This window comes from Callorhinus ursinus, unplaced genomic scaffold, assembly GCF_003265705.2.
Source record: "Callorhinus ursinus isolate GAN/ISIS: 27379988/994484 unplaced genomic scaffold, GSC_fseal_2.0 scaffold16, whole genome shotgun sequence".
NCBI lineage: Eukaryota > Metazoa > Chordata > Mammalia > Carnivora > Otariidae > Callorhinus > Callorhinus ursinus.
The window spans coordinates 1,104,667-1,132,066 of NW_027397078.1; the positions used below are offsets into that span (position 1 = coordinate 1,104,667).

Genomic DNA, 27,400 nt, shown 5'->3' on the forward strand with positions numbered 1-27,400 from the left:
CAACTTGATAAAGGGCATCTATGAAAAATCCAAAGCTAACATCATACTTAACGGTGAGAGACTGAAGCTTACCCCCTAAGATCAGGGAAAAGACAAGGATGTCTATCTCTTCTTTAGAGGGTGGGAAATTTGTAGTGTAGCAGTATATAACTCATATAGCATTGCTGATGCTTTAGGACAAAACCCCTCTATTCTCTGAATAAATTCCAAACTCTTTGCCATGATATGCAAGGCCCTGGTGATCTGGCTCCTGTCTGCCTCTCCAAATCCATCTCTTAAGAAACATTAGTATAGGAAATTGGGCAACTGGGTGGCTCAGTTGGTTAAGCGTCTGCCTTTGGCTCAGGTCATAATCCCCAGGTCCTGGAATCGAGCCCCACATTGGGCTCCCTGTTCAGCGGGGACCCTGCTTCTCCCTCTCCCTCTGACTATCACTCCCTCTGCATGTGCTCTCTCTCTCTGTCAAATAAAGAAATAAAATCTTTAAAAAAAGAAAGAAACATTAGTATAGGTATTGAGTATCTACAATACCATAGGTCTGGGGTGATCATAGTAGGCTTCCTTGATAGAGTGACCAGTTGTCTTTGTCTGTGACTGAGAGGGTTCCTGGGATGCAAGACTCTCAGTATTAAAACTGGGCAAATCTTAGGAAAACCAGAATAAGTTGGTCACCCAATTCTTAGAAGACAAGGATGTCCAACTCTTGACACTTCTATTCAACATAGTACTAGAGGTTCTAGCCAGGGCAAATTAGGCAAGAAAATTAAATAAGGAGGAGCAAGATGGTGGAGGAGTAGAAGACCTAAATTTCATCTGGACGCAGGAATTCAGCTAGATAGGGAACAAACCACTCTGAACATCTACGAACTCAACAGGAGATAGAAGAAAAGAACAGCAGCAACTCTCTGAACAGAAAAGCGACCACTTTCTGAAAGGTCTCTTCTGATTTGTTTAGTGTATATTTTTCCAGGGTCGTCATTACCCTGTTAGCATTTTCTTCTCTCATTCATCTATTCTCCTCTGGACAAAATGACAAGACGGAAAAAAAATCACCTCAAAAAAAAAGAACAAGAGGCAGTACCGACTGCCAGGGACCTAATCAATACAGACATTAGTAAGATGTCGGAACTAGAGTTCAGAACGACGATTTTAAAGATTCTAGCTGGGCTTGAAAAAGCATGGAAGATATTAGAGAAACCCTTTCTGGAGAAATAAAAACTAAAATCTAACCAAGTCAAAATCAAAAAGGCTATTAATAAGGTGCAATCAAAAATGGAGGCTCTAACTGCTACGACAAATGAGGCAGAAGAGAGAATAAGTGATACAGAAGACCAAATGATGGAGAATAAAGCAGCTGAGAAAAAGAGAGATAAACAACTACTGGATCATGAGGGCAGAATCTGAGAGATAAGTGATACCATAAGAGGAAACAATATTAGAATAATTGGGATCCCAGAAGAAGAAAGAGAGAGAGGCAGAAGGTATATTGGAGCAAATTATAGCAGACAACTTCCCTAATTTGGGGAAGGCAACAGGCATCAAAATCCAGGAGGCACAGAGAACCCCTCTCAAAATCACTAAAAATAGGTCAACACGCCAACATCTAATAGTAAAACTTACGAGTCTCAGAGACAAAGACAAAATCCTGAAAGCAGCTCGGGACAAGAGATCTGTAACCTACAATGACAGAAACATTGGATCGGCAACAGACCTATCCACAGAGACCTGGTAGGCCAGAAAGGACTGGCATGATATATTCAGAGCACTAGATGAGAAAAATATGCAGCCAAGAATACTATATCCAGCTAGGCTGTCATTGAAAATAGAAGGAGAGATAAAAAGCTTCCAGGGCAAACAAAAACTAAAGGAATTTGCAAACACAAAATCAGCCCTACAAGAAATATTGAAAGGGATCCTCTAAGCAAAGAGAGAGCCTAAAAGTAACAAAGACCAGAAAAGAACAGAGACAATATACAGTAACAGTTACCTTAGAGGCAAGACAATGGCACTAAATTCAAATCTTTCAATAGTTACCCTGAATGTAAATGGGCTAAATGCCCCAATAAAAAGACAAGACCCATCCATATGCTGTCTGCAAGAGACTCATTTTAGACCCAAAGACACCCCCAGATTGAAAGTGAGGGGGTGGAAAACCATTTACCATGCTAATGGACACCAAAAGAAAGCTGGGCTGGCAATCCTTATATTAAACAAATTAGATTTTAAACCAAGACTATAATAAGAGATGAGGAAGGACACTATATCATACTTAAAGGGTCTATCCAACAAGAAGATCTAACAATTGTAAATATCTATGCCCCTAACATGGGAGCAGCCAATTATATAAGCCAATTAATAACAAAAGCAAAGAAACACATCGACAACAATACAATAATAGTGGGGGACTTTAACACCCCCCTGACTGAAATGGACAGATCATCTAAGCAAAAGATCAATAAGGAAATAAAGACTTGAAATGATACACTGGACCATATGGACTTCACAGATCTATTCAGAACATTCCAACCCAAAGCAACAGAATACACATTCTTCTCTAATGCCCATGGAACACTCTCTAGAATAGATCACATCCTAGGTCACAAATCAGGTCTCAACCGGTACCAAAAGACTGGGATCATTCCCTGCATATTTTCAGACCACAGTGCTTTGAAACTAGAACTCAATCACAAGAGGAAAGTTGGAAAGAACTCAAATACATGGAGACTAAAGAGCATCCTACTAAAGAATGAATGGGTTAACCAGGAAATTAAAGAATTAAAAAATAATTCATGGAAACCAATGAAAATGAAAACACAACTGTTCAAAATCTTTGGGATGCAGCAAAGGCGGTCCTAAGAGGAAAGTATATAGCAATACAAGCCTTTCTCAAGAAACAAGAAAGGTCTCAAATATACAACCTAACCCCACACCTAAAGGAGCTGGAGAAAGAACGGCAAATAAAGCCTAAACCCAGCAGGAGAAGAGAAATCATAAAGATCAGAGCAGAAATCAATGAACTAGAAACCAAAAGAACAGTAGAACAGATCAACGAAACTAGGAGCTGGTTCTTTGAAAGAATTAACAAGATTGATAAACCCCTGGCCAGACTGATCAAAAAGAAAAGAGAAATGACCCAAATCAACAAAATCATGAATGAAAGAGGAGAGATCACAACCAACACCAAAGAAATACAAACAATTATAAGAACATATTATGAGCAACACTATGCCAGCAAATTAGAGAACCTGGAAGAAATGGGTGCATTCCTAGAGATGTATCAACTACCAAAATTGAACCAGGAAGAAATAGAAAACCCGAACAGACCTATAACCACTAAGGAAATTGAAACAGTCATCAAAAATCTCCCAAGAAACAAAAGCCCAGGGCCAGACGGCTTCCCGGGGGAATTCTATCAGACATTTCAAGAAGAATTAATACCTATTCTCCTGAAACTGTTCCAAAAAATAGAAATGGAAGGGAAACTTCCAAACTCCTTTTATGAGGCCAGCATTACCTTGATCCCAAAACCAGACAAAGACCCCATCAAAAAAGAGAATTACAGACCAATATCCTTGATGAACATGGATGCAAAAATTCTCACCAAAATACTAGCCAATAGGATCCAACAGTACATTAAAAGGATTATTCACCATGACCAAGTGGGATTTATTCCTGGGCTGCAAGGCTGGTTCAACATCCGCAAATCAATCAACGTGATACAATACATTAACAAAAGAAAGAGCAAGAATCATATGATCCTCTCAATAGATGCAGAAAAAGCATTTGACAAAGTACAACATCCTTTCTTGATCAAAACTCTTCAGAGTATAGGGATAGAGGGTACATACCTCAATATCATAAAAGCCATATATGAAAAACCTACAGCGAATATCATTCTCAATGGGGAAAGACTGAGAGCTTTTCCCCTAAGGTCAGGAACGCGGCAGGGATGTCCACTCTCACCACCGCTATTCAACATAGTATTAGAAGTCCTAGCCACAGCAATCAGACAACAAAAAGAAATCAAAGGCATCCAAATCGGCAAAGAGGAAGTCAAACTCTCACTCTTTGCAGATGATATGATACTTTATGTGGAAAACCCAAAAGACTCCACCCCAAAACTGCTAGAACTCATACAGGAATTCAGTCAAGTGGCAGGATATAAAATCAATGCACAGAAATCAGTGGCATTCCTATACACCAACAACAAGACAGAAGAGAGACAAATCAAGGAGTCTATCCCATTTACAATTGCACCCAAAACCATTAGATACCTAGGAATAAATCTAACCAAAGAGGCAAAGGATCTGTACTCAGAAAACTATAAAATACTCAGGAAAGAAATTGAGGAAGACACAAAGAAATGGAAAAACGTTCCATGCTCATGGATTGGGAGAATCAACATTGTGAAGATGTCAATGCTACCTAGAGCAATCTACACATTCAATGCAATCCCCATCAAAATACCATCCACTTTTTTCAAAGAAATGGAACAAATAATCTTAAAATTTGTATGGAACCAGAAGAGACCCAGAATAGCCAGAGGAATACTGAAAAAGAAAAGCAAAGCTGGTGGCATCACAATTCCGGACTTCCAGCTCTATTACAAAGCTGTCATCATCAAGACAGTTTGGTACTGGCACAAAAACAGACACATAGATCAATGGAACAGAATCGAGAGCCCAGAAATGGACCCTCAACTCTATGGTCAACTTATTTTTGACAAAGCAGGAAAGAATGTCCAATGGCAAAAAGACAGTCTCTTCAACAAATGGTGTTGGGAAAATTGGACAGCCACATGCAGAAGAATGAAACTGGACCATTTCCTTACACCACACACAAAAATAGACTCCAAATGGTTGAAAGACCTAAACGTGAGACAGGAGTCCATCCAAATCCTAAAGGAGAACACAGGTAGCAACCTTTTCGACCTTAGCCGCAGCAACTTCTTCCTAGAAACATCGCCAAAGGCACGGGAAGCCAGGGCAAAAATGAACTATTGGGATTTCATCAAGATAAAAAGCTTTTGCACAGCAAAAGAAACAGTCCACAAAACCAAAAGACAACCGACAGAATGGGAGAAGATATTTGCAAATGACATATCAGATAAAGGGCTAGTATCCAAAATCTATAAAGAACTTATCAAACTCAACACCCAAAGAACAAATAATCCAATCAAGAAATGGGCAGAAGACATGAACAGACGTTTCTCCAAAGAAGACATCCAAATGGCCAACAGGCACATGAAAAAGTGCTCAACATCGCTCAGCATCAGGGAAATCCAAATCAAAACCTCAATGAGATACCACCTCACACCCGTCAGAATGGCTAAAATTAACAAGTCAGGGAACAACAGATGTTGGCGGGGATGTGGAGAAAGGGGAACCCTTCTACACTGTTGGTGGGAATGCAAGCTGGTGCAACCACTCTGGAAAACAGTATGGAGGTTCCTCAAACAGTTGAAATTAGAGCTACCGTTCGATCCAGCAATTGCACTACTGGGTATTTACCCCAAAGATACAAATGTAGGGACCCGAAGGGGTACGTGTACCCCAATGTTTATAGCAGCAATGTCCACAATAGCCAAACTGTGGAAAGAGCCAAGATGTCCATCGACAGATGAATGGATAAAGAAGAAGTGGTATATATACACAATGGAATATTATGCAGCCATCAAAAGGAATGAGATCTTGCCATTTGCAACGACGTGGATGGAACTGGAGGGTGTTATGCTGAGTGAAATAAGTCAATCAGAGAAAGACATGTATCACATGACCTCACTGATATGAGGAATTCTTAATCTCAGGAAACAAACTGAGTGTTACTGGAGTGGTTGGGGGTGGGAGGGATGGGATGGCTGGGTGATAGACATTGGGGAGGGTATGTGCTACGGTGAGCGCTGTGAATTGTGCAAGACTGTTGAATCACAGATCTGTACTTCTGAAACAAATAACGCAACATATTTTAAGAAAAAAGGAAAAGAAGAAGATAACAGGAGAGGAAGAAAAGGGGAGTATGTCAGAGGGGGGACGAACCATGAGAGATGATGGACTCTGAAAAACAAACTGAGGGTTCTAGAGGGTAGGGGGGTGGGGGGATGGGTTAGCCTGGTGATGGGTATTGAGGAGGGCACGTTCTGCATGGAGCACTGGGTGTTATGAACAAACAATGAATCATGGAACACTGCACCAAAAACTAATGATGTAATATATGGTGATTAACATAACAATAAAAATAATTAAAAAAAAAAAAGAAACAGTCAACAAAACCAAAAGACAACCAACAGAACGGGAGAAGATATTTGCAAATGACATATCAGATAAAGGGCTAGTATCCAAAATCTGAAAGAACTTATTAAACTCAACACCCAAAGAACAAATGATCCAATTAAGAAATGGGCAGAAGACATAAACAGACATTTTTCCAAAGAACACATCCAAACGGCCAACAGACACATGAAAAAGTGCTCAACGTTGCTCGGCATCAGGGAAATCCAAATCAAAACCTCAATGAGATACCACCTCACACCAGTCACAATGGCTAAAATTAACAAGTCAGGAAATGACAGATGTTGGTGGGGATGTGGAGAAAGGGGAACCCTCCTACACTGTTGATGGGAATGCAAGCTGGTGCAGCCACTCTGGAAAACAGTATGGAGGTTCCTCAAAAAGTTGAAAATAGAGCTACCATACGACCCAGCAATTGCACTACTGGGTATTTACCCCAAAGATACAAATGTAGGGATCCGAAGGGGTACGTGCACCCCGATGCTTATGGCAGCAATGTCCACAATAGCCAAACTATGGAAGGAGCCAAGATGTCCATCGACAGACAAATGGATAAAGAAGATGTGGTATATATATACAATGGAATATTATGCAGCCATCAAAAGGAACGAACTCTTGCCATTTGCAACAACGTGGATGGAACTGGAGGGTATTATGCTGAGCAAAATAAGTCAATCAGAGAAAGACATGTGTCATATGACCTCACTGATATGAAGAATTCTTAATCTCAGGAAACAAACTGAGGGTTGCTGGAGTGGTGGGGGTGGGAGGGATGGGGTGGCTGGGTGATAGACATTGGGGAGGGTGTGTGCTATGGTGAGCGCTATGAATTGTGCAAGACTGTTGAATCACAGACCTGTACCTCTGAAACAAATAATACATTATATGTTTAAAAAAAGAAGAAGAAAAAGATAGCAGTAAGGAAAAAATGAAGAGGGGGAAATCGGAGGGGGAGACGAACCATGAGAGACTATGGACTCTGAGAAACAAACAGGGTTCTAGAGGGGAGGGGGTGCGGGGATGGGTTAGCCTGGTGATGGGTTATTAAAGAGGGCACGTTCTGCATGGAACACTGGGTGTTATACACCAACAATGAATCATGGAACACTACATCAAAAACTAACGATGTAATGTGTGGTGATTAACATAACAATAACAATTTTAAAAAAACTAATGATGTAATGTATGGTGATTAACATAACCTAATAAAAATTTTTTCAAAAAAAAAAAAAGAAAATTAAATAAAAGGCCTCCAGATTGAAAAGCAAGAAGTAAAACTGTGTATTAGCAGATGACATGATTTACATATAGAAAGTCCTAGGAATCTACACCAAAACTATTAGAACTAATTAATACACAAGTTTAGCAAGGTTCCGTGACACAAGATCAATATACCAAAATCATATATATATTTCTATATCCTTGCAATGAACAGTATGAAAATGAAATTAGGAAAACAAATCCATTTACAACAGCATCAAGAAGAATAAAATGCTTAGAAATAAATTTAACAAAAGAAGTACAAAATTTATATTCTGAAAACTACAAAAACATTGAAAGAAATTAAAGGTCTAAATAAATGAAAAGACATCCTATGTTTGTGGGTTGGAGGACTTAGTACTAAGATGGTAATACTCCTGAAATTGATTTACAGGTTCAAGACAACTTCTGTAAGAATCCCAGTAGAAACGGACAAGCTGATTCTAAAATTTATAAGGAATTGCAAAGAACCCAGAATAGCCAAAACAATCTTGAAAAAGAGGAACAAAGTTGGAGGAGTCACACTTCCTAATTTCAAAATGCACTACAGAGCACCAACAATCAAGATAATGTGGTACTGGCATAATGGCAGACATGTAGATCGATGGAATAAAATTGAGACTTCAGAAATAAACACTTGCATTTATAGTCATTTGATTTTTGACAAGGATGCCAAGATAATTAGGTGGAGAAAGATTAGTCTTTTTAACAAATAGTGCTGGGACAACTGGATATCTACATGCAAAACAATGAAGTTAGACCCCTAACACACACTAACAACAAAAATTAACTCAAATAGAATCAATAACCTAAGAGCTAAATCTTTAAAGCTCTGCAAAGAAAATCTTAAATCTTTGTAACCTCAGATTTGGCAATGGTCTCTTAGCACACCAAAAGCATAAGCAACAAAGGAAAAAATAATTTGGACTTCATCAAAATTAAAAACTTTTGTGCCTCGAAGGATACCAACAAGAAAATGAATAGACAGCTCACAGAACAGATAAAAATATTTGCAAATTACGTATCTGATGAGAGACTTAAATCTAGAAAATATAAAGAACTCTTACAACTTAATGAAAAGTTCAACAACTAAATTTTTTAAATGGGCAAAGGATCTGAGTAGACATTTCTCTAAAAAAGTATGCAAGTGGGCAATAAGCACATGAAAGATGCTCAACATCATTAGTCAACAGAAAAATGCAAATCTAGGGGTGCCTGGGTGGCTCAGTCTGTTAAGTGTCTGCCTTCAGCTCAGGTCATGATCCCAGGATCCTGGGATCAAGCCCCACATCAGGCTCCCTGCTCAACTGGGAGCCTGCTTCTCCCTTTCCCTCTGTCTGCCGCTCCCCCTGCTTGCGTTCTGTCAAATAAATAAATAAAATCTTCAAAAAAAAAAAGAAGATAAATGCAAATCTAAAGCACAGTGAGATACCACTTCACACCCATTAGAATGGCCATAATAAAAAAAAAAATAGTAAGGGTTGGCAAGGATGTAGAAAATTGGAAACCCTCATACAGTGTTGGTAGGAATGTAAAATAGTGCCACCACTATGGAATATAGTTTGGCAGCTCCTCATTGAGTTCAACATAGAATTACCATATGACCCAATTATATTCCTAGGTAGACAAAATAATTGAAAATAGGTGTTCAAACAAAAACTTGTACACAAATGTTCATAGTCACACCATTCACAATAACCAAAAGGTCGAAATAATCCAAATGTCCATCAACTGAAGAATGGATAAAGAAAGTACAGAATATTCATACAATGGAATATTACTGGTCAACAAAAAGGAAGGAAGTACTGATACCTGAAACAATATGCATGAACCTCAAAAACACTATACGAAATGAAAGAAGCTAGACACATAAGATCACACATTGTATAATTCCATTTATATGAAACGCCCACAACAGGCAAATCTATAGAAAGAGAAAGTAGATTAGTGATTGCCTAGAGCTGGGGAGGATGGGGGAATTGAGAGGTGATAGCTAAAGATAACAGGCTGGTTTGTTTTGTTTTGTTTGTTTGTTGTGGGTTTTTTTTTTTTTGATTCACCAAAATGTTCTAAAATTCATTGTGATGATGGCTGCATAACTTCAAATATACTGAAAGCTTTCAGTATATAATGTGTGAACTACACATGTTAAATGGGTGAATTGTATGGTATATAAATTATATCTCAATAAAGCTGTTAGCAAAAAAGCCCACTTAGAATAATGTGTGATTACAGTGAGCTCTCAATAAATGTCAGCCACTAGTTCTAGTGCTATTATTAAGGTCCGTTCCACTTGAACCCTGATTGAAGGCGAGAATGTTCATGGTATTTTGTGAGGATTTCCCTGCTAAAGTCAGAATTATAAAAGAAAGTCAGAAGAAAATAATGCAGGGAATTAAAGTCAAAATACACACAGAAATCCCAGGAATTTCATCTCAGCAAGAAACTAAGTCGGGATAAATGCTAATCTGGTTTGATTTCTTTTGGCTAGGTAATTAGAAAAGTGTCCTGTGGACCTGACATGCTAATTTTCTGGAATTCCCCAACCTTCTTCTCTTACCCTTTGGAACCCATGCTTAAGCCTACTATAGCTATCTAGCTAATTTATTCTTTTCTTTCCTGAAAGTAATTCCCACCGGGATGAGGAGAGGCTATAGAAAGGACTCACTCCACTCTCTAACTCTTCTTCTAAAAAAAGTTTTCCTAGGGGTAAATCCTTTTTCTAACCCAAATGAAAATACTCGTATCTACTTGCAGAACCTGTGAACAGTTCCCTGTAACATCTGGAAAACAAAGGTTTTTGGCCTACAGAGATAGTAATTTCTCTCCAGTAATAAGGAACAAACCTCTCCCAAAAGCTTCCAATGAGATAAGCAGACTGGCAAGCTATCAGCCAGCTGCTGAGTATCCCCTAAAAAGTTGCCCCCACAATCTCAAGCACAGACTACCTCAAACAGGGACGGAATTACTAAAAGAGAGAAAAGATGAGCACAAGATCTTTTGGCAAACTTCCCAATGACAACAGCTCTTTCAATATGCACAGGCCATGGAAAGAGAGAGAAGAGGCCTATAACATGTCAGCAACCACAGCTGGGCACCCAAGGGTTGATGTGGTAATCACCACTGTGGCTCACTAAACCTGTTCTCAATGGGGGACAAAAGGAGGTCAAAGGATGTCATATACTCTCCTTTACCATCTAAAACACTGCCATCTGAGTCTCTTCTTACTCACCTTTCCTTATTCATCTCATTGTTTTTGGCCAACCCAAGAGCAGCTGTGTTCCCTTTTATCTTCTTGGAAACATCTTTAACAAACTCCTTATTGGATTCCTTCTTGAGCTGGGCAGGTTGACTTTGAGAAGCCTGCAAAAAACATGGGGGGGGGGAGGGCACGGGGGTAAGAAAGGAAGCAAGGAAATGTAGAGAACCACAAATGACTTAATAGGTAGCACTTACAGGAAAGTTCTGACCCACATCCCCATCTTGGACACCTTGTTTGGGTGTTCCCAGGAGTAATAATCAAAACATCCCACAACCAGTGTGGCACTGGTGTCAACCAATCACAATGGAAGCTAGCAGTATAATAGTACTGCTTACATATTAGCCAAATACCAGCCTTAAGTGATTCCAAGATACACAGAATGTAGTTCTGATCTCCATGTCAGGTATACTGGCTGGCAAATTCCCAAAAAGATGTTTTGTTAATATCACATTCTACTTTGACTCCATAAGATATTCGGGGGAGGGGGGGCGGAATGTAATATAACCGGCTTTAATACCTGGGTATACCAAGATCAACTAGCTTTTCAGGGTAGGCCTCTAACACAACACTACCTGTCATACATCTATCCCATCATTGAAGGGATATTTATTTAACATGGGGCTCCGGGGAGCTCCACCATAAACTCTAATCATGACTAATTCTACCAAACAGTAAGAGAGATCATGAGATTGTGAGTAATATCAGTAAAAATAAATTTAAAAGTTATGCCTTTAAAATGAAACAAACTGAACCTAATTATATTCCAAATAGATACCATAATCACACTAAGGGAAAAAGAAAAAGAGAACAGAAGAAAATACAAGAAACAACTAATCCAAGTAAACACAGTTTTGGACTATATACCCTCAACATACACATTCTTAGTCAGGATGGGTTTGTGAGGTGGCAGAGAATATTGCAAATAAATCTGGAACTTTTTTTTTAAGATTCATTCATTCATTCACTCATTCATTTGTCAGAGAGAGAGAGAGAGCACAAGCAGGGAGAGCTGCAGGCAGAGGGAGAAGCAGGCTCCCTGCTGAGCAAGAAGCCTGATGTGGTACTCGATCCCAGGATCCTGGGGTCATGGCCTGAGCTGAAGGCAGATGCCCAACTGACTAAGCCACTCAGGCATCCCAAATCTGGAACTCTTTTTAACAGGTTTATTATGGTGGCATGGATGAAGTAATTTTGAAACCCTTTTAGATGTGTTACAGTACTGAGTAAATGTGTTGATGTCCTCATTGTAGAAGGAATATACAAATATGGATTGGGGAATGCAAGGAAAAACCCTGTGTATTGGAATGGGAGCTGTGTAAATTCATGATCTCTTAAATACGTCTATGTATATATACATCTGAGTATATGGGTATATGTATATGCATCTGTGCATACAGATATATGTATATGGATGTTTAAGTACACATATATGTATATGTGCATATAAAGATTTGGTTTAGACAAAAATCATCAATGGATGCTAAATTTAGGGGAAATTTTGATGAAGAGTAAGTTATTTGCAGGCCCTTAAGAGTGTGTCCCATACACCACTTACTAATTGCAAGAGGAAAAAAAATAAACAGTAATTATACAGTGGGAAACCAGATAACATCTTGACTGGGTGATCAAAATTTAATATCACCAATAAGAGACAGATGGACATCATGGGCCTCCAGATGTGATATCCTAAGGACAGAGTATCACCTATGTAGTATCCCAACCAACAATGTATATCATCAATCTAGTCCCATGGAAACATCAGACAAACATAAAACGAGGAATGTCCTATTTTTAAAAGGGTATCTAGGGGTGCCTAGGTGTCTCAGTCAGTTAAGCATCTGCCTTCGGTTCAGGTCATGATCTCAGGGTCCTGGAATTGAGTCCTGAGTCCGGCTTCCTGCTCAGCAGGAGTTTGCTTCTCCCTCCCCCTCTGTGCATGCGCTCTCTCTCTCTCTCTCTCTCAAAGAAATAAATCTTTAAATATATAAAAGGGTGTCTAGGTGGCACTGTATTTTTCAAAAGTGGTAATGTCAATGAAAACAAAGAAAGGCTATGGAAATGTTCCAGATTAAAAGCAGCTAGAGACTCTGAAACTAACAATACGTTATATGTCAATTAATTGAATTTAAATTTAAAAAATACATATATTTTTTTTTAAAGCAGCTAGAGAAATGACAAGTAAACGATACTACACTGGATCATTTACTAGAAGGTAAAAATACTTATAACATTGACTTTATAAGGTCAACTGAAAAAATTGGAATATGGATAATAGATTACATAAAAATAGTGTATCAATGTAAATTTATAAAGTTGTTAACAGTACTGTGGTTATATAAGGAAATTTCTCTGGGGCGCCTGAGTGGCTCAGTCAGTTGGGTGTCCAACTCTTAGTTTCAGCTCAGGTCATGATCTCAGGGTCATGAGATGGAGCCCCATGTTGGGCTCCACGCTCAGCGGGGAATCTGATTTAGATTCTCTCTCCCTCTCCTTTTGCCCCTCCCCCTGCTCATGCTCACGCATTCTCTCTCTAAAATAAATAAATAAATCTTTTTTAAAAAGAATTTCTCTGATGAAATATACACTGAAGTACTTGGGGTAAAAAGCCATGATGTATGTAAGCAAATGGGATAACATGTTAACTATAGGTTAATCTAGGTGAAGAGTATATGCATATTATTTGTACTTTTTGTTTTTGCAACTTTTTGTAAACTTGAAATTATTTCTAAATGAAATATTTAAAAAATATGCCTTTGTATCATCAGATCATAATAAGCAACTGCAATCCAACAGGGAATTAATTCTTTCTTAGGCCCTCAAGCCATCCACCTCTGCTCCTCAAATAGTTTGGCACTGTTTTCATTTTAACTTCTTACCTAAAGCTTTACAAATTCCCTGTATGTGCAACTGAGATTCAGAATTGGAAAAGAATTGCATTCTTGGCACAAGAGAGGTGGAGACCCCAACACCCAGGGTGAAACTCTTTACTTGCCATATGTGAAGGTTCAAAGCACAAATATTCTCAGATCTAAGCTCAAGGGGACCTTAATCTGCACTTCCTTACAACTGTTTCATCAAAGAGAAAGAGAGAGAGAGAGAGAGAGAGAGAGAAAGAAAAAAGGAAAATTGTGTCCTACTGACACAAAATCATTTAGGTAAATGTGGACATAGACCCTACCTCCTTGTCTACTGGCTTAGGACAAGCTCTTACCACAAGTCTTTCCCATGCTGGAATGATAAAGGCGAGGGAAAGAAAAACACAGCAGGTTAATTAAAACAGATCAAATCTTTTGGCATGCCAGGACCTCACTGGTGAATGTTGAGGGAAAAAACAGATGTGTGGACATGGAGATTTAGTATACTGACAGGAATACAGACAGGAAGAAACAAATAATCATATAGGGAATCCCCAAAAATCAGAGAGAAAGGAGCCCTCAACCCTCAAATAGATGAGCTCAGACATCTGCAGAAATGCCCAATCCTAGGAATGGCTTAGGCACATTGTAATGATGGAACTTTCTCTGGAAAACACCAAAGACCATTCAAGGTTACCAAAGTGAATCTTCAAAACTTGAATGCAAAAGGGAATTGGGCTTTCTGAGTTTCTGGAAAGCTAGAGGCAGAGCTACTGCTCAGAGATGCCCTGCTTCTCCCACTTCCACTCTGGATATAGATGGGGCCTAACAGATACTGCATTCATTTGGAGAACCAGAAGGGCTCTGGATGATATCTGCATGTATTTCCTATTAGTTTGTGTTTGTTCCTTATGAATGGCAATATAAACTTCATGAAAAAAAAGGACTGAGACATAGCAAGAAATTATCTCATATGCTGTGAGACCTTGCTTTGCACAACGTCACTGCTCTTCCATCAGGGACTCTGGGGGCCAAGGGAAGCTACACTACCATGAGCTGCATCTGCTTCCGATTTGTGTGGCTACCTTATTTCAGTCAAGTTTCTAGATCCATAGTTAAATAAGTCAGGAAATAAATCTAGCCTTACAGGTCTGTGTGGGAAGGGTCTCTTTCAACCAATCTACAGTAAACCTGAAATTATTCAGAAAGCTGTAACCTAATCATATATGTTGTAATCTGTATGAGGAAGAGACTATGTTAGTACAGAGGTGGTCACACAGCAGCATCTAAAGAGCAGAGATCCAAAGGAGAGAACCTTGCCAATGCTTAACCAATCCTGCTCAAGGGGGTAAGATATTATCTAGTAGATACAAGTATTCTGGTAGCTACAGAAGGACACTCTATTATGGAGGGCAGGAATAGTTCACCAGGGTTCTCTGTATCCTAGATGAAACACTTTGAAAGCAACATTGGGCAAGTCCTGATCTGTAGACATAATTATGGTATCTACCTTACAGAAATAAATGAGGATTAAGGGAGTTAATACAGGAAAAAGTGCTTAGAATAGTGCCAGGCACCTGGTAAGCCCTCAGTAGTCATCAGTTATTATTCTCTAAGACCAAAGATTACCTTTGGCCCAATTCTACATTCAATTAGTAACAGTTAACTATCAATTCTGGGTTCTGCTGGTATCTTAATAATATCAGAAGGGAGTGAACTCAAGAATTCTCCTCAAAATTGAGTTTCTCAATCTCCACAGTTGAAGACCAGACCATGGAACAGTGGTCCTCAATGGTTCTGTACATCAGGGGGCATTTCTGATTGTTACTATGAATGGGCTGCTGCTGGAATTTAACACCAGGAGCCAGAGATGTTGTGGCTGAGGACAGTCCTACACAACAGAAAAACTACTTCACCAATTGCCCATAGTGCTTGAATTGATAAACACTGCCTTGAACTACAATGAATCCATCAGGATACTCACCTCCAAGGCCTAGGCAGCTAGTTGAGCCACGTCTGGACTTAATCTAAATGCAAGATCCCGTAGCTCTTATATTTATCTACAATTTCATATCTGATAATCACTCTGTCTGCTGGTTCCAGAAAGTTCAACCAATTAACCCAGATGGTATGTACCAGCAGAAGAGCTCCTGCAGCTTCTGAAACTGGATCACTGATTCCAAGTATAACTGGCTCTCAACATTCTAGAGAGGGTCAGGGTCTGGTAACACAGAAAGATTCCTTAAGGAAGAGGTTATCTCAGCCATATGCAAAACCACAGCAAGGGACTGGACTAGCATACTCACATTGGTGAGATCTTCAAAAGCTGATCTCTTTTTGCATCGTCTCTTAGGTGAACATGAAGAGATCTTTGCTTGATAATTCTCCCCTCTCTAAAAAAGTAAAAGAGGTAAATGAGTATATCCAATCATGAACACTTTTCAGGGACTTCGGGTCATCTTTGGGGCTCAGGGGGAAACTCCAGAATCTCCAAGCAACTGGAGATGTATAAAATAAACCCCAAAAAACTACAACAAAAGGAAATTTTGGCATTCACTGCTGCTTAGAGAGTCCCTGAAGGAGGTAATCATTGATCATGGGGACAAAACTAGGATGACGACCTTCAGTGTAACCCCTAGAATGAGCAAAATAGCTTGGTAAAGCTAGTTTTCCCTCTTAGTTCTCTCATCTTTATGGTTATCTGATCAAAGATTAACAACCACCACCACCCTGCCATTCCCAGTCATTCCTTTAATATGGATGCTCTCAAGTAAATCAGTTCAATAATTTAACAAATATTTAAGCATCTCTTATGTTAAGTATTTAAGATAGTCCCAATAAGGACAATAACACACATACCTAGATATTGGTCCAGGATCACCTCTTTACTAGCTGTTGACCTTGGACAAATCGCTTACTCTCTCAGCCTCAATTTTTGCTTATCAGTAAAACTGGAATGATAACCTACCTTATTTGAGGATCAAATAAGAGAATACATATTTTGAAAGTCTGTATAGAGGCGCCTGGTTGGCCCAAATTCTGTGTTTTGAGAAAGGAGTTTGGTAATCCATATTAACCTCTAATTGTTAGTGTCTATGAAGGAGAGGTAGCAGATGGGAAGAGAGGTGACTATTTTGGAGCAAAAGGGGTTTTGTTTCTAGGTATTGTTTATCTGTGCCTGCCTTACCCATCTCCCAAGTGAATGACACCATCTCTATGGGGCTACAGGTTAGGGTAAATCACACTGTAGTGCTCTTCTACTCATTAACAGTTTTTCTTTGGTGAAGGTCTCCTAAGTATTAAATTTCCTCTATGAAATGAGAACACAGCCCTACTTTTATCAGAGAGTTGCTATAACGTGAAGCAGAGCATTAGGGTCACACCATCTATTTGCTCTGTTCTTCATCTACATTATGAACAGTTAGTACATGACACAGTAAGTGATCAGAAGTTTAGAGAATGGGATTCATAGTACAATAGACCAATCTAGCACAGCAGAGCAATCCTGAAAGAGCCAAGAAGAATTACTTCTATTTTCTAATTGATTAAGCTAAGAAATCAGTAAACTATTAGTCTTTTATCTAGTTCATGGTAAATAATCCTAGTGGAAATAATTAGCAAAAATATTTGGTGGTTACACAAATCTCACAAATGAGCTAAGAAATAAACTGTCAGTCTGCTATCCAATTCCCATTTAATATTACCAGTAGAAATAATCCAATTCCCACTTAATATTACCAGTAGAAATAATCAGCCCCAAATAAAATTCACAGATAAAAGTGAACTCAATAAAACTTAGATTTACAAAATGTGCCCCCAGAAAGCTGGATTTGGAAAAATAACTGCCACAAAAGAAAACTTATTATGGCAGAACTCTAATCAGCAAATTGAATATAGACAAAAATCTGATCGATGAATCAAATCTTTCTTGCAAACTTATATATAAAAAAATCTAGCCCCTCCATGAAAATCATTTTAGTAAAACAAAAAAATGAAAATGATTAGAAAATGTTTATCTATGCTGAGAGAAAACCAATCAAGGAAATTAAACTGGTCTAATGATGTTTGCTCCAGGAAATACTCCCTTAATGACAATTCATCAGTATTAGTAAAACTCTGGTTAAAATATGTATGGTGATGAACAAAGAACATCCCAGGGTCGGAATGACAGTGTCAAACTACCCACAAGGTCAAAATGGACACCGTCTTCAAATTTAATAGCTATAAAAAGCATGATAATACATTTGTTGAAGATTAGCTTCATAGTCTCCCCCAGGATGCACTAAGCAGCCTCCCAGCAAGGTACTTCGAACATCTCCCAGACACTAAGAGTATAGACATGGCTGAGTATTATTTGCTTTTGAAGGTTGTGAAGGACACCCTTCATCTCGGCTATGCATTTATGGGAAAGGAGAGTTCACACTTAGAATCCAAGTTCTAATTTGCTGGTCTTCTTAAAACTACAAGCGCTGCCACTCCTTCCCAATTTCTCAGATTAAACAACACATATTCAGAAAAATTTAGGGGTGAGGATAGGGACTGAGCCAACACAGAAAGAAGCTACTCGAGACACTGTTGGGAGAGACAGTTTGCTCTAACCTTTTCAGATTGGCCATGATCACTGGGCACAATTTTGCTCGACTGTGATTTCTTAGTCTCAGGTTTGGAGCTTCGGGATGGTAGAGGCAGTGGCATCTCTCACAGGTTCAGCAGTGTCTATCCAAGATAGGGCTGCAATCAGAAAGGGACTCTTTCAAACACCATTCACCAGACACTTCGCAGAATGCTCCAAAAACCCCTGAGAATACCCAGTCTCTCTATAGCATCTCTAGAAGAAAATATACTGTTAGGCAGATCTGTGTTTAAATCTTAGTTCTACCACAATTAGCCTTAGGCAAGTGACAAACTCCCTGAGCTTCAGTTATCTCATCTGTAAAATGGAGGTAAGTATACCTACCTCTGTAGGGCACTGTTCCAATTAAACGAGATACTCTATCTAAAAAGCCTAGCACAGCGCCTGTCATCCTCTGTGGGCACTGGAACTGTGGCCTACCTCCTAGTTTAGGCTTGGGAACACTAGGAACAAGTCACATGAGTGTTTTGCATTAAAAACGATCAAGAACATGCAGATCATATAGTACGGAAGCCAGCTGGAAGGGTTAACGTTCTTTAAAAGGCACAGGGTCCTGGCACAGCAATTACAATGATGCTACAGAGAAGATGCAAGAATACACTGCACACACATGTATACATGATAGGCCAGAGTATTCAAAGACTGCATTCAACCAAAAGAAACCATAATCCAGTTCCAGAGACACCTGGTAGGAAAAAAAAAAAAAATCAAAAGATGAGATAACTATAGAAGGAACTAACTTATTGAAAATCACTTGACATAAAAATTTAACCATCATTACAGCCCTTGAGAGAGTCCTATCTTTGTCCCATCTTGGTGGGAGACCCCATTCTATGTTCTTTATGGTTCTTTCTTGTGAGTCCTCAATAGTTAGGATACACTTACGTGTCTTACGAGCAAATGCATTACTAGGAGGAATCTGTTTTTGGATATACCAGAGGCCCTTCCCACTCAGATGCAACTGCCCTTCCAACCTCACCCACCTTCAATCTCCAAATTCAAATGCATTTGACAAAGAACAGGCTCCTGGAAGCGAGACCCTACAGGCAATGCAACAAGCTTACCATTCTATACCAAATATTTCCAGCAATGGAGATATTAATGCAAATAAATCATGCATCTTATCCTATAAGTATTCACAAGCACAGCTCTAAACGTAACATAAAAATGTGGCAAATGGTTTAATAAAAGTAAATACAAAGTACTACAGAAACACAATGCAAAGTCGATAATCTTGTCAGGGAAAGGGGTGGGAGAAGGCTTCATAGCGGAGGTCATATATAATCTAGACTTAAATGACAAAGAGGTTCCCAAGTAGACTGGGGAGCTTTCCCGGCAAAGAAAGCCTGAGCCCAGGCAGAGACTTGAACACGTCGAGCATGGCAGATGCAGGGACACCCAAGTTGCCTGGAGTGTAGAGTATAAAAAATGTATTAGGGAGGAGTTAGAAAGGGACTGAATGCTAGGCTGGAGGCAGGATGGTAAGAAAGGGAAGCAGAGAAGACCGCAGCTTGAGGGGAAGGTTTAAGAAAGGAGAAAGGCTGATTTTGGATGAAGAAGTATTAAACATTTTGTCAGTCAGAAAAAGTCAGTACAAGTATGTGCCTTCACATTTATTACCTCAGTTGATCCTCACAACAAAACTGTGGGGGTACACAGTACAAATACAATTCTTCCCATTTTAGAGGCCTCGATGTGTTAAGTGACTTACTACACAGGACAAACTACTGAGCAGTATAGGTCACCCAGCTCTTTCCAGGGCTCTTTCTAAAATACCATGAAATCTCTCCAATCATACTCAAAAGCACTCCAAAACAGTCCATGGTCCAAAGCAAAAGGCTGTACTGTGGTAGTGTAAGGAGACAGAATAAGCAGATTTTTTTTTTTTTAAGAAGCAACTGGGTTTCTAAACCAGACAACATCTTTGAGGCTTAATTTTCTCATTTGCAGTAGAAGAATACCACCACTTACTTGCAGAAGCAACATATGACTCCAAAGTAAATTTGTATGTGTGAAACCTAACCCATGGTAGGCCCTCAAAATAAGTGGTGCATCTTACTTTCCCTCTCTTCCCCCAAATCCAAACCTATTTTCCATCTCATCTTTCAAAACTCAGCCTAGCAGCAATAAAGCCAAATTGGGTGGACCCACCCTTAAATGCACTGTATGAAAACCACTTACTCTGCTGTTACTATTCACACCCCGGACAATTTTTTTATGGATGACCAAAGACTCGTGTCCTGAAACTTTTATTTTTCAAGGGGAAAGAAAAAATAGACTGAACTCAACAGGCTAGAAAACTTCCACCTGATGACATCACAGGGTAACTAAACCTCAGAGAGAATAAGGTTATCCAGATGATATTCATACACCACCTTCATTATCCTGGACACTAATCACTTGTTTTGGGGGGCACACACAGTGACTTAAGTAACTAGTTTCTCTGCCATTAGGAAGGGGGAGGGGATTGACTCCACTAAAAACAAGCTTTCATTAAGGGACATTCAGCAGAACATTATTGACTTCTACCACCTACAGAATGGGGCCTTACTTGGACGAGAAAATTAGAATCCTTTCCACTTTCCAGACTTTCCATCTTCCGTACATATACGCTGATAAGTGTGGGAGACTCCATTGCGCATCCCAGGACTGGTGCTAAAACCCAAACAGGGGCAAGTTGGCTCATTTAGAAGCCCCGTTGCTTAGACTCCAAAACTGTAGATCAAGACAGTCTACAGGAAACAACAGCAACTTCATTTTATATCTAAAAGCAGGTTACAGACAGCAAGACACTGGGGAGAGAATGCAGCACGGTGTCCATGAAAGCAGCACTGGGCTGGGAAGGATGCCTAGGCTCTCTGACTCTGCCCCTGGCTGGCTGGATGATGCTAGGCAAGTCCCTTTTCCCTCTCTAGGCCTTTGTTTCCCCACCTAAGAAAATGAGGCCATGGAACCAGAGCCTCCTAGCTATTCAAACCATGGTCAACAGATCAGCAACATTAGCATCACCTGGGAGCTTGTTAGCAATTTAAAATCCCAGGCCCCAAGCTAGACCTACCAAATCTGAAAGTGCAAGTTAACATCCCCCAGGTGATTTGTATGCACTTCAAAGTTTAAAAAGCACTGTTCTAGGGTCCTTTGGCCTCTGGCATTCTAGGATCCTAAGTGGACCAAAGCACAGAGAAGTGGGAAAGCCCAGAGCTGCAGCGGTTGGAGTAGGGGATAGAAGAGAGCCAGTGGAGATAAAAGCGGTAACAAAGAAGAGAGCACACGTTTCCGTCCTTTTTCATATCCTCCAACCTGTAATTCAAAGAAGATCCCGCAAGTAGCACTCTCTGACTTAAATACGCCCTGTGGATGAAACTGATCCTCCACACTTCCACTTGTGAAAAGACGTTTTGTAAATGCACTCTGATTCAGGCATGTGTACTGGTCGCTCTATCCAAAAGCTAGGACACGGTCTCATTTCTTTTGCCATCTCACCCTCTAAAACACATTCCCTGCCCAACTTCGCACAAACTGCTGACTGACAGCAGAACAAAACAAAGGTTTCATGGCAGGGATGCCTTGCTTGCCGGCGAGAGAAGACAGCGTGTTCACAAGGGGCTGTAGTGGCGCTCAGGCATCAACCCGCTTGCGACAGGGCCGGACATTCGAGCGGGCAGTATAAGCCCAAAGGCGCCTACCTCACACCGAGACTGAGGGCAGAACATGAAGATCACGGACGCACTCCTAGACCAGGAGAGGCCCGGGAAATGAACGGAGCTCCGTGTTGTAGCGACCTGTGTCCTTCTCAACCTGGCCTGGGCTCGCTCCAATCTGCCCAGTAGCGAATTTTGAAAATTACAGCCCCAGGAGGAAGCGCAGTGGAGATTGGCCAGCAGGGGCCAATCAGCGGGCACCGCTGGGGCGTGTGCTCCCCTAGCACGGAGGGGCGGACCTGGGTATTTTTAAATTGAACTGGGCGGCTAATAGACTTCGCATTGGGGCGTGGTTTCGAGTACAATTGGCTGAACCCGGCAGGGCTGACCAGCCGAGTACTGGGTCAATTTAAAGAGGCGTTTTTATTTAAATAATCCTGATGGAGGATGGGGGCGAGAGCGGCTGCATGATACAGATTAAGACCAATTAAAACATTAACACTAACAACCCTCTGTAGAGTCAGATGTTAACTCCTGCTGGCTTCACAAATCACCTCGTGAGGGAATCAGGGCAGAAATTATTGCCCCTATTTTATGGATAAGCACCCAAAGTGCAGTAGAGCTAATAGTAGCTAACATTAGTTTACCACTAGCTCTATGCTAAATGCTATAAATTTTTATTCTTTTAAATCCTGTCCAAAAAGATAGGTACTTTTATTAGTGCCATTTTACAGATAACAAAATTGTAGCTTGCTAACTGCCCAATATCACAAACCTGCATTGTGGCAAAGCAGGTATTACAACTAGACAGTCTCATTCATTTCACTCACTCATTCATTCATTCATCCATTCATTCATCCAACAGTTATTGAGCACCTGCTTTGTTCCAGGAGCTAGAAAAACTACATATGAGCAATTGACAAAAGACTTGAAGAATTAACAGCCCTGCCCTATCCTCTGAAGATGCAAAGAGTAAATGGAGATACCAAGGATAAAATCTAGGACTTGCTGCATACACAGCAGCTAGCTACTCTACCACTAAACTACATCCCTGCCTTTACTATCAGCCCATTCTCCTTTTAGTATCTCACAGCTTCTACATTAAAAGTGGAATATTCACATGATCCCAGGTCCTCTTCTCTTTTCAATCTCCCTAGGTTATCTCATCCAGAGCCACGACTTTAAATATCATCTAAAAGCTAGCCCTGAACTCCAGATTCATAAATCCAAATGACTACAACACATCTCCGCTTGGATGTCTGATAGACACCTCAAACTCAATATGTTCACAATGCTTACCAAAGCTGATCCTTCTTCCAGTATCTCCCATTTCAAAAATTGGTACCACATCAAACTTGTTAATCAAGCCAGAAACCTGGGTATCATCCTCGATTCAAACTCTCTTCCATCACCTTACCTTCCCACATCCAATCCTTCAACAAGTCCTATTGATTCTACCTTAAAATTATACCTTACATCCATCCACTTCTCTCCACCTCCACTGCCACCACAGTCTCTCATCTGGACCACTGTGAAGAGCCTCCAAGCTGCTCTCCCCCTTTCCAATCTTGATCTTCTCTAATGTGAATACAAGATCAATCTTTTTTTAAAAAAAGAAAAATTATATCATCTTTCTCTCATGCTTTAGTGGTTTCCCACAGAACTTAATATCCAAACTCCTTACTGTGATCTACAAAGTCTTGCCTATATCATCAACCTCATCTCATACCACTCTTTCTTGTTCACTACATTCCAGCCATAATGGTCTTCTTTCAGGGCTTTGAATATAATAAAATCCTTCACTTCAGAATCTCTGTACATGATGTTCCCACTGCCTGGAACATTCTTCCCTCCATTCTTTAAATTACTTGTTTTTTTCTGATGCTTCAACTCTCAGCTTAAATGCCCCCTCTTCAGAGAGGCTTTCTCTGACCATGTTATCTAAAGTAGTATTCTCCTCCCACTCCTTTATACTCTATCTCAGCCCCATACATTCATTTTAGAGTAATTATTGTTATTTGTAATTTTTAACCTATCTCATCATTCAGGAATGCAAGGTCCTTACCTAGAGAGTATTATGCCAAGTGAAGTAAGTCCTACAGAGAAAGACAAATACCTTATGATTTCACTTATATGTGGAATCTAAAAAACATAACAAATGAACAAAAAAAAACAGAAACAAAAATAAATAAAAAACAGAAACAGACTTATAAATAAAGATGTAGTTCATATATACAATGGAATATTACTCAGCCATCAGAAAAGATGAATACCTACCATTTGCATCAACATGGATGGAACCGGAGGGTATTATGCTAAGCGAAATAAGTCAAGCAGAGAAAGACAATTATCATATGGTTTCACTCATATGTGCAATGTAAGGAATAGCTCAGAGGACCATAGGGGAAGGGAGAGAAAGCTGAATGGGAAGAAATCAGAGAGGGAGACAAACCATAAGAGACACTGGACTCTGGGAAACAAACTGAGGGTTACAGAAGTGAGGTGGGTGGGGGCGTGGGGTAACCAGGTGATGGGTATTAAGGAGGACACGTGTTGTGATGAGCACTGGGTGTTATACGCAACTAATGAATCATTGAACACTACATCAAAAACTAATGATGTACTATATGTTGGGTAATTGAACATAATAATAAATAAATAATAAAGAGAATGAACTGGTAGCTGTGTGTGGGGGGGGAATAGATAAAGGGGACTAAGGGGTAAAAACTTCCAGTCACGAGGATGAAAAGTAAAGTGTAAGGAATATAGTCAATAATATTGTAATAACTTTATATGGTGACAGATGGTAACTACACTTATTGTGGTGAGCATTTTGTGATGTATGTAATTATCGAATCACTATGTCATATACCTAAAACTAATATATTTCAACTATATTTTAATTACAATTTTTGAAATTCTAAAAATAAAAAACTAAAATGTATAATAAAAAAATAAAACAAAACAAAAAGAATACAAGACCCATAACTATATGGACCATATCCATTGTGCTCTATCTCCAGTCATTAGCATTAATAATAGTTAATATTTATCAATTGCTTACTATATGTTTGATGCTGTTCTGAGACTCACAATAATACAATGAGGTGTTAATATCCCCATTTTGCAGAAGAGAAACTTGGAGTACAGAGAAGTTTAGTAACTTGCCTGACATCACACAGCTAGCAAGTTATTAGACTGGGATTTAAACTCAAGCAATCTGATTTCAGAGACAAACACATATTCATTACCCTATGCCTGCCTCTTTGATAAATGATTAAAAAATATTTGTTAACTAAGCAATTTAGTATCTTCTTTTAAGGGTAATCACTGTGGTCAAGTGCCCCACTGGGATGCACTAAAGAAGAAATATAGTGTTAACCCAAGTCACTTTAAGTCTTATTTTAATTTTTATTATTCAAGTATAGTTGACATACAATGTGATCTTAGTTTCAGGGGTACAATATAGTGATTTGACAATTCTATACATTACACAATGATCACCATGATAATTGTAGTTACCATTTGTCAACACACAACATGATTATAATATTGTTGACCATATTCCCTGTGCTGTACTTTCAATTTCCCTGACTTCTTTTATTTTAAAACTGGAAGTTGGTACCTTCACCTACTTTACCCATCCCAACCACCAATTTGTTCTTTATGAGTCTGTTTCTATTTTATTGTTTGTTCATTTGTTTTGCTTTTGCGATTCCACATATAAGTGAAATCATATGGTATTTGTCTTTGACTTATTTCACTTAACATTACATCCTCTACATCCATTCATGTTGTCATAAATGGCAAGATCTCATTCTTTTTTACAGCTGAGTAATATTCTGTTATACACACACAAATATCTTCTTTATTCATCTATCAGTGGACACTTAGGTTGCTTCCATTTCTTGGCTATTGTAAATAATGCAATAAACGTAGGGGTGTGTATACATCTCTTCAAGTTAGTGTTTGCGTTTACCTTGTGTAAATACTCAGTAGTGGAATTACTGGATAATATGTCTATTTTTAATTTTTTGAGAAACCTCCATACTATTTTCCACAGTGGTTGCACCAATTTACATTCCCACAAATGGCACACAAGGGTTCCCTTTTCTCCACATTCTTGTCAATACTCGTTCTTATTTTTTTGATACTAGCCATTCTGACCAGTTGCAAAGTGAGATCTCATCGTGGTTTTGATTTTCTTTCCCCTGATGATCAGTGATTTTCAGCATCTTCTCATGTGTCTGTTAGCTATCTGTATGTCTTCATTGGAAAAATGTCTACTCAGGTCCTCTGCCCATTTTTTTCCATTGGATTATTTGTTGTTGTTGTTGTTTTTAAAGATTTTATTTATTTATTTGAGAGAGAGACACAGCGAGAGATGGAACACAAGCAGGGGGAGTGGGAGAGGGAGAAGCAGGCTTCCTGCTGAGCAGGGAGCCCGATGTGGGGCTCGATCCCAGGACCCTGGGATCATGACCTGAGCCGAAGGCAGATGCTTAACGACTGAGCCACCCAGGCGCCCCGTGGATTATCTGTTTTTTTGGTGTGGGGTTATATAAGTTCTTTATATATTTTGGATACTGTTTATCAAACATAGCATTTGCAAATATTTTCTCCCATTCAGTAGGTTGCCTTTTCATTTTGTTGATGGTTTCATTCACTGTGTATAATGTTTTCTATTTTGGTTTAGTCCCAACGGTTCATTTTTGCTTTTGTTTCCCTTGCCTGAGAAACATAAATATGTTTCCAAGACTGATGCCCAAGATATTACTGCCTATGCTTTCTTTCAGGAATTCTATGGTTTCAGGTCTCACATTTGGGACTTTAATCTACTTTGAGTTTATTTTTGTATATGGTGTAAGAAAGGGGTCCCATTTCACTCTTTTGCATATAGCAGTCCCATTTTTCCAATGCCATTTATTGAAAAGACTGTCTTTTCCCCATTGTATATTCTTCCCTCCTTTGTCATAGATTAGTTGACCATATAAGCATGGATTTATTTCTGGGCTCTCTATCCTATTCCATTGATCTATGTGTCTATCTTTGTGCCAGGACAATACTGTTTTGACTACTATAGCTTTGCAGTAAAGTTTGAAATCAGGGGGCATGATACCTCCAGCTTTGTTCTTCTTCCTCAAGATTGCTTTGGCTAATCAAAAGGAATGAGATCTTGCCATTTGCAACAACGTGGATGGAAATGGAGGGTGTTATGCTGAGCGAAATAAGTCAATCAGAGAAAGACATGTATCATATGACCTCACTGATATGAGGAATTCTTAATCTCAGGAAACAAACTGAGGGTTGCTAGAGTGGTGGGGGGTGGGAGAGATGGGGTGGCTGGGTGATAGACATTGGGGAGGGTATGTGCTATGGTGAGCGCTGTGAATTGTGCAAGACTGCTGAATCACAGATCTGTACCTCTGAAACAAATAATACAATATATGTTAAAAAAAAAA

The 27,400-nt window shown here is 39.4% G+C and overlaps 1 protein-coding gene across 11 annotated transcripts in view; it reads right to left on the reverse strand.

The window, feature by feature from the left end:
• CCNB3 (cyclin B3) overlaps positions 1-27,400 on the reverse strand; it is a 63,316-nt gene that overhangs the window by 30,236 nt on the left and 5,680 nt on the right. For 10 of the 11 annotated variants that reach the window (XM_025857797.2, XM_073901805.1, XM_073901807.1 and 7 more), the window contains 3 exons: positions 18,264-18,395; positions 15,971-16,057; positions 10,780-10,910 (listed from right to left, as the gene is read on the reverse strand). In XM_025857797.2, the coding sequence (XP_025713582.1) occupies positions 10,780-10,910; positions 15,971-16,057; positions 18,264-18,359 (314 nt within the window). In that variant the 5' untranslated portion in view covers positions 18,360-18,395. Of the gene's footprint in view, positions 1-10,779; positions 10,911-15,970; positions 16,058-18,263; positions 18,396-24,003; positions 24,035-27,400 lie in introns of all 11 variants that reach the window. The other variant, XM_073901806.1, reaches the window with a different exon arrangement.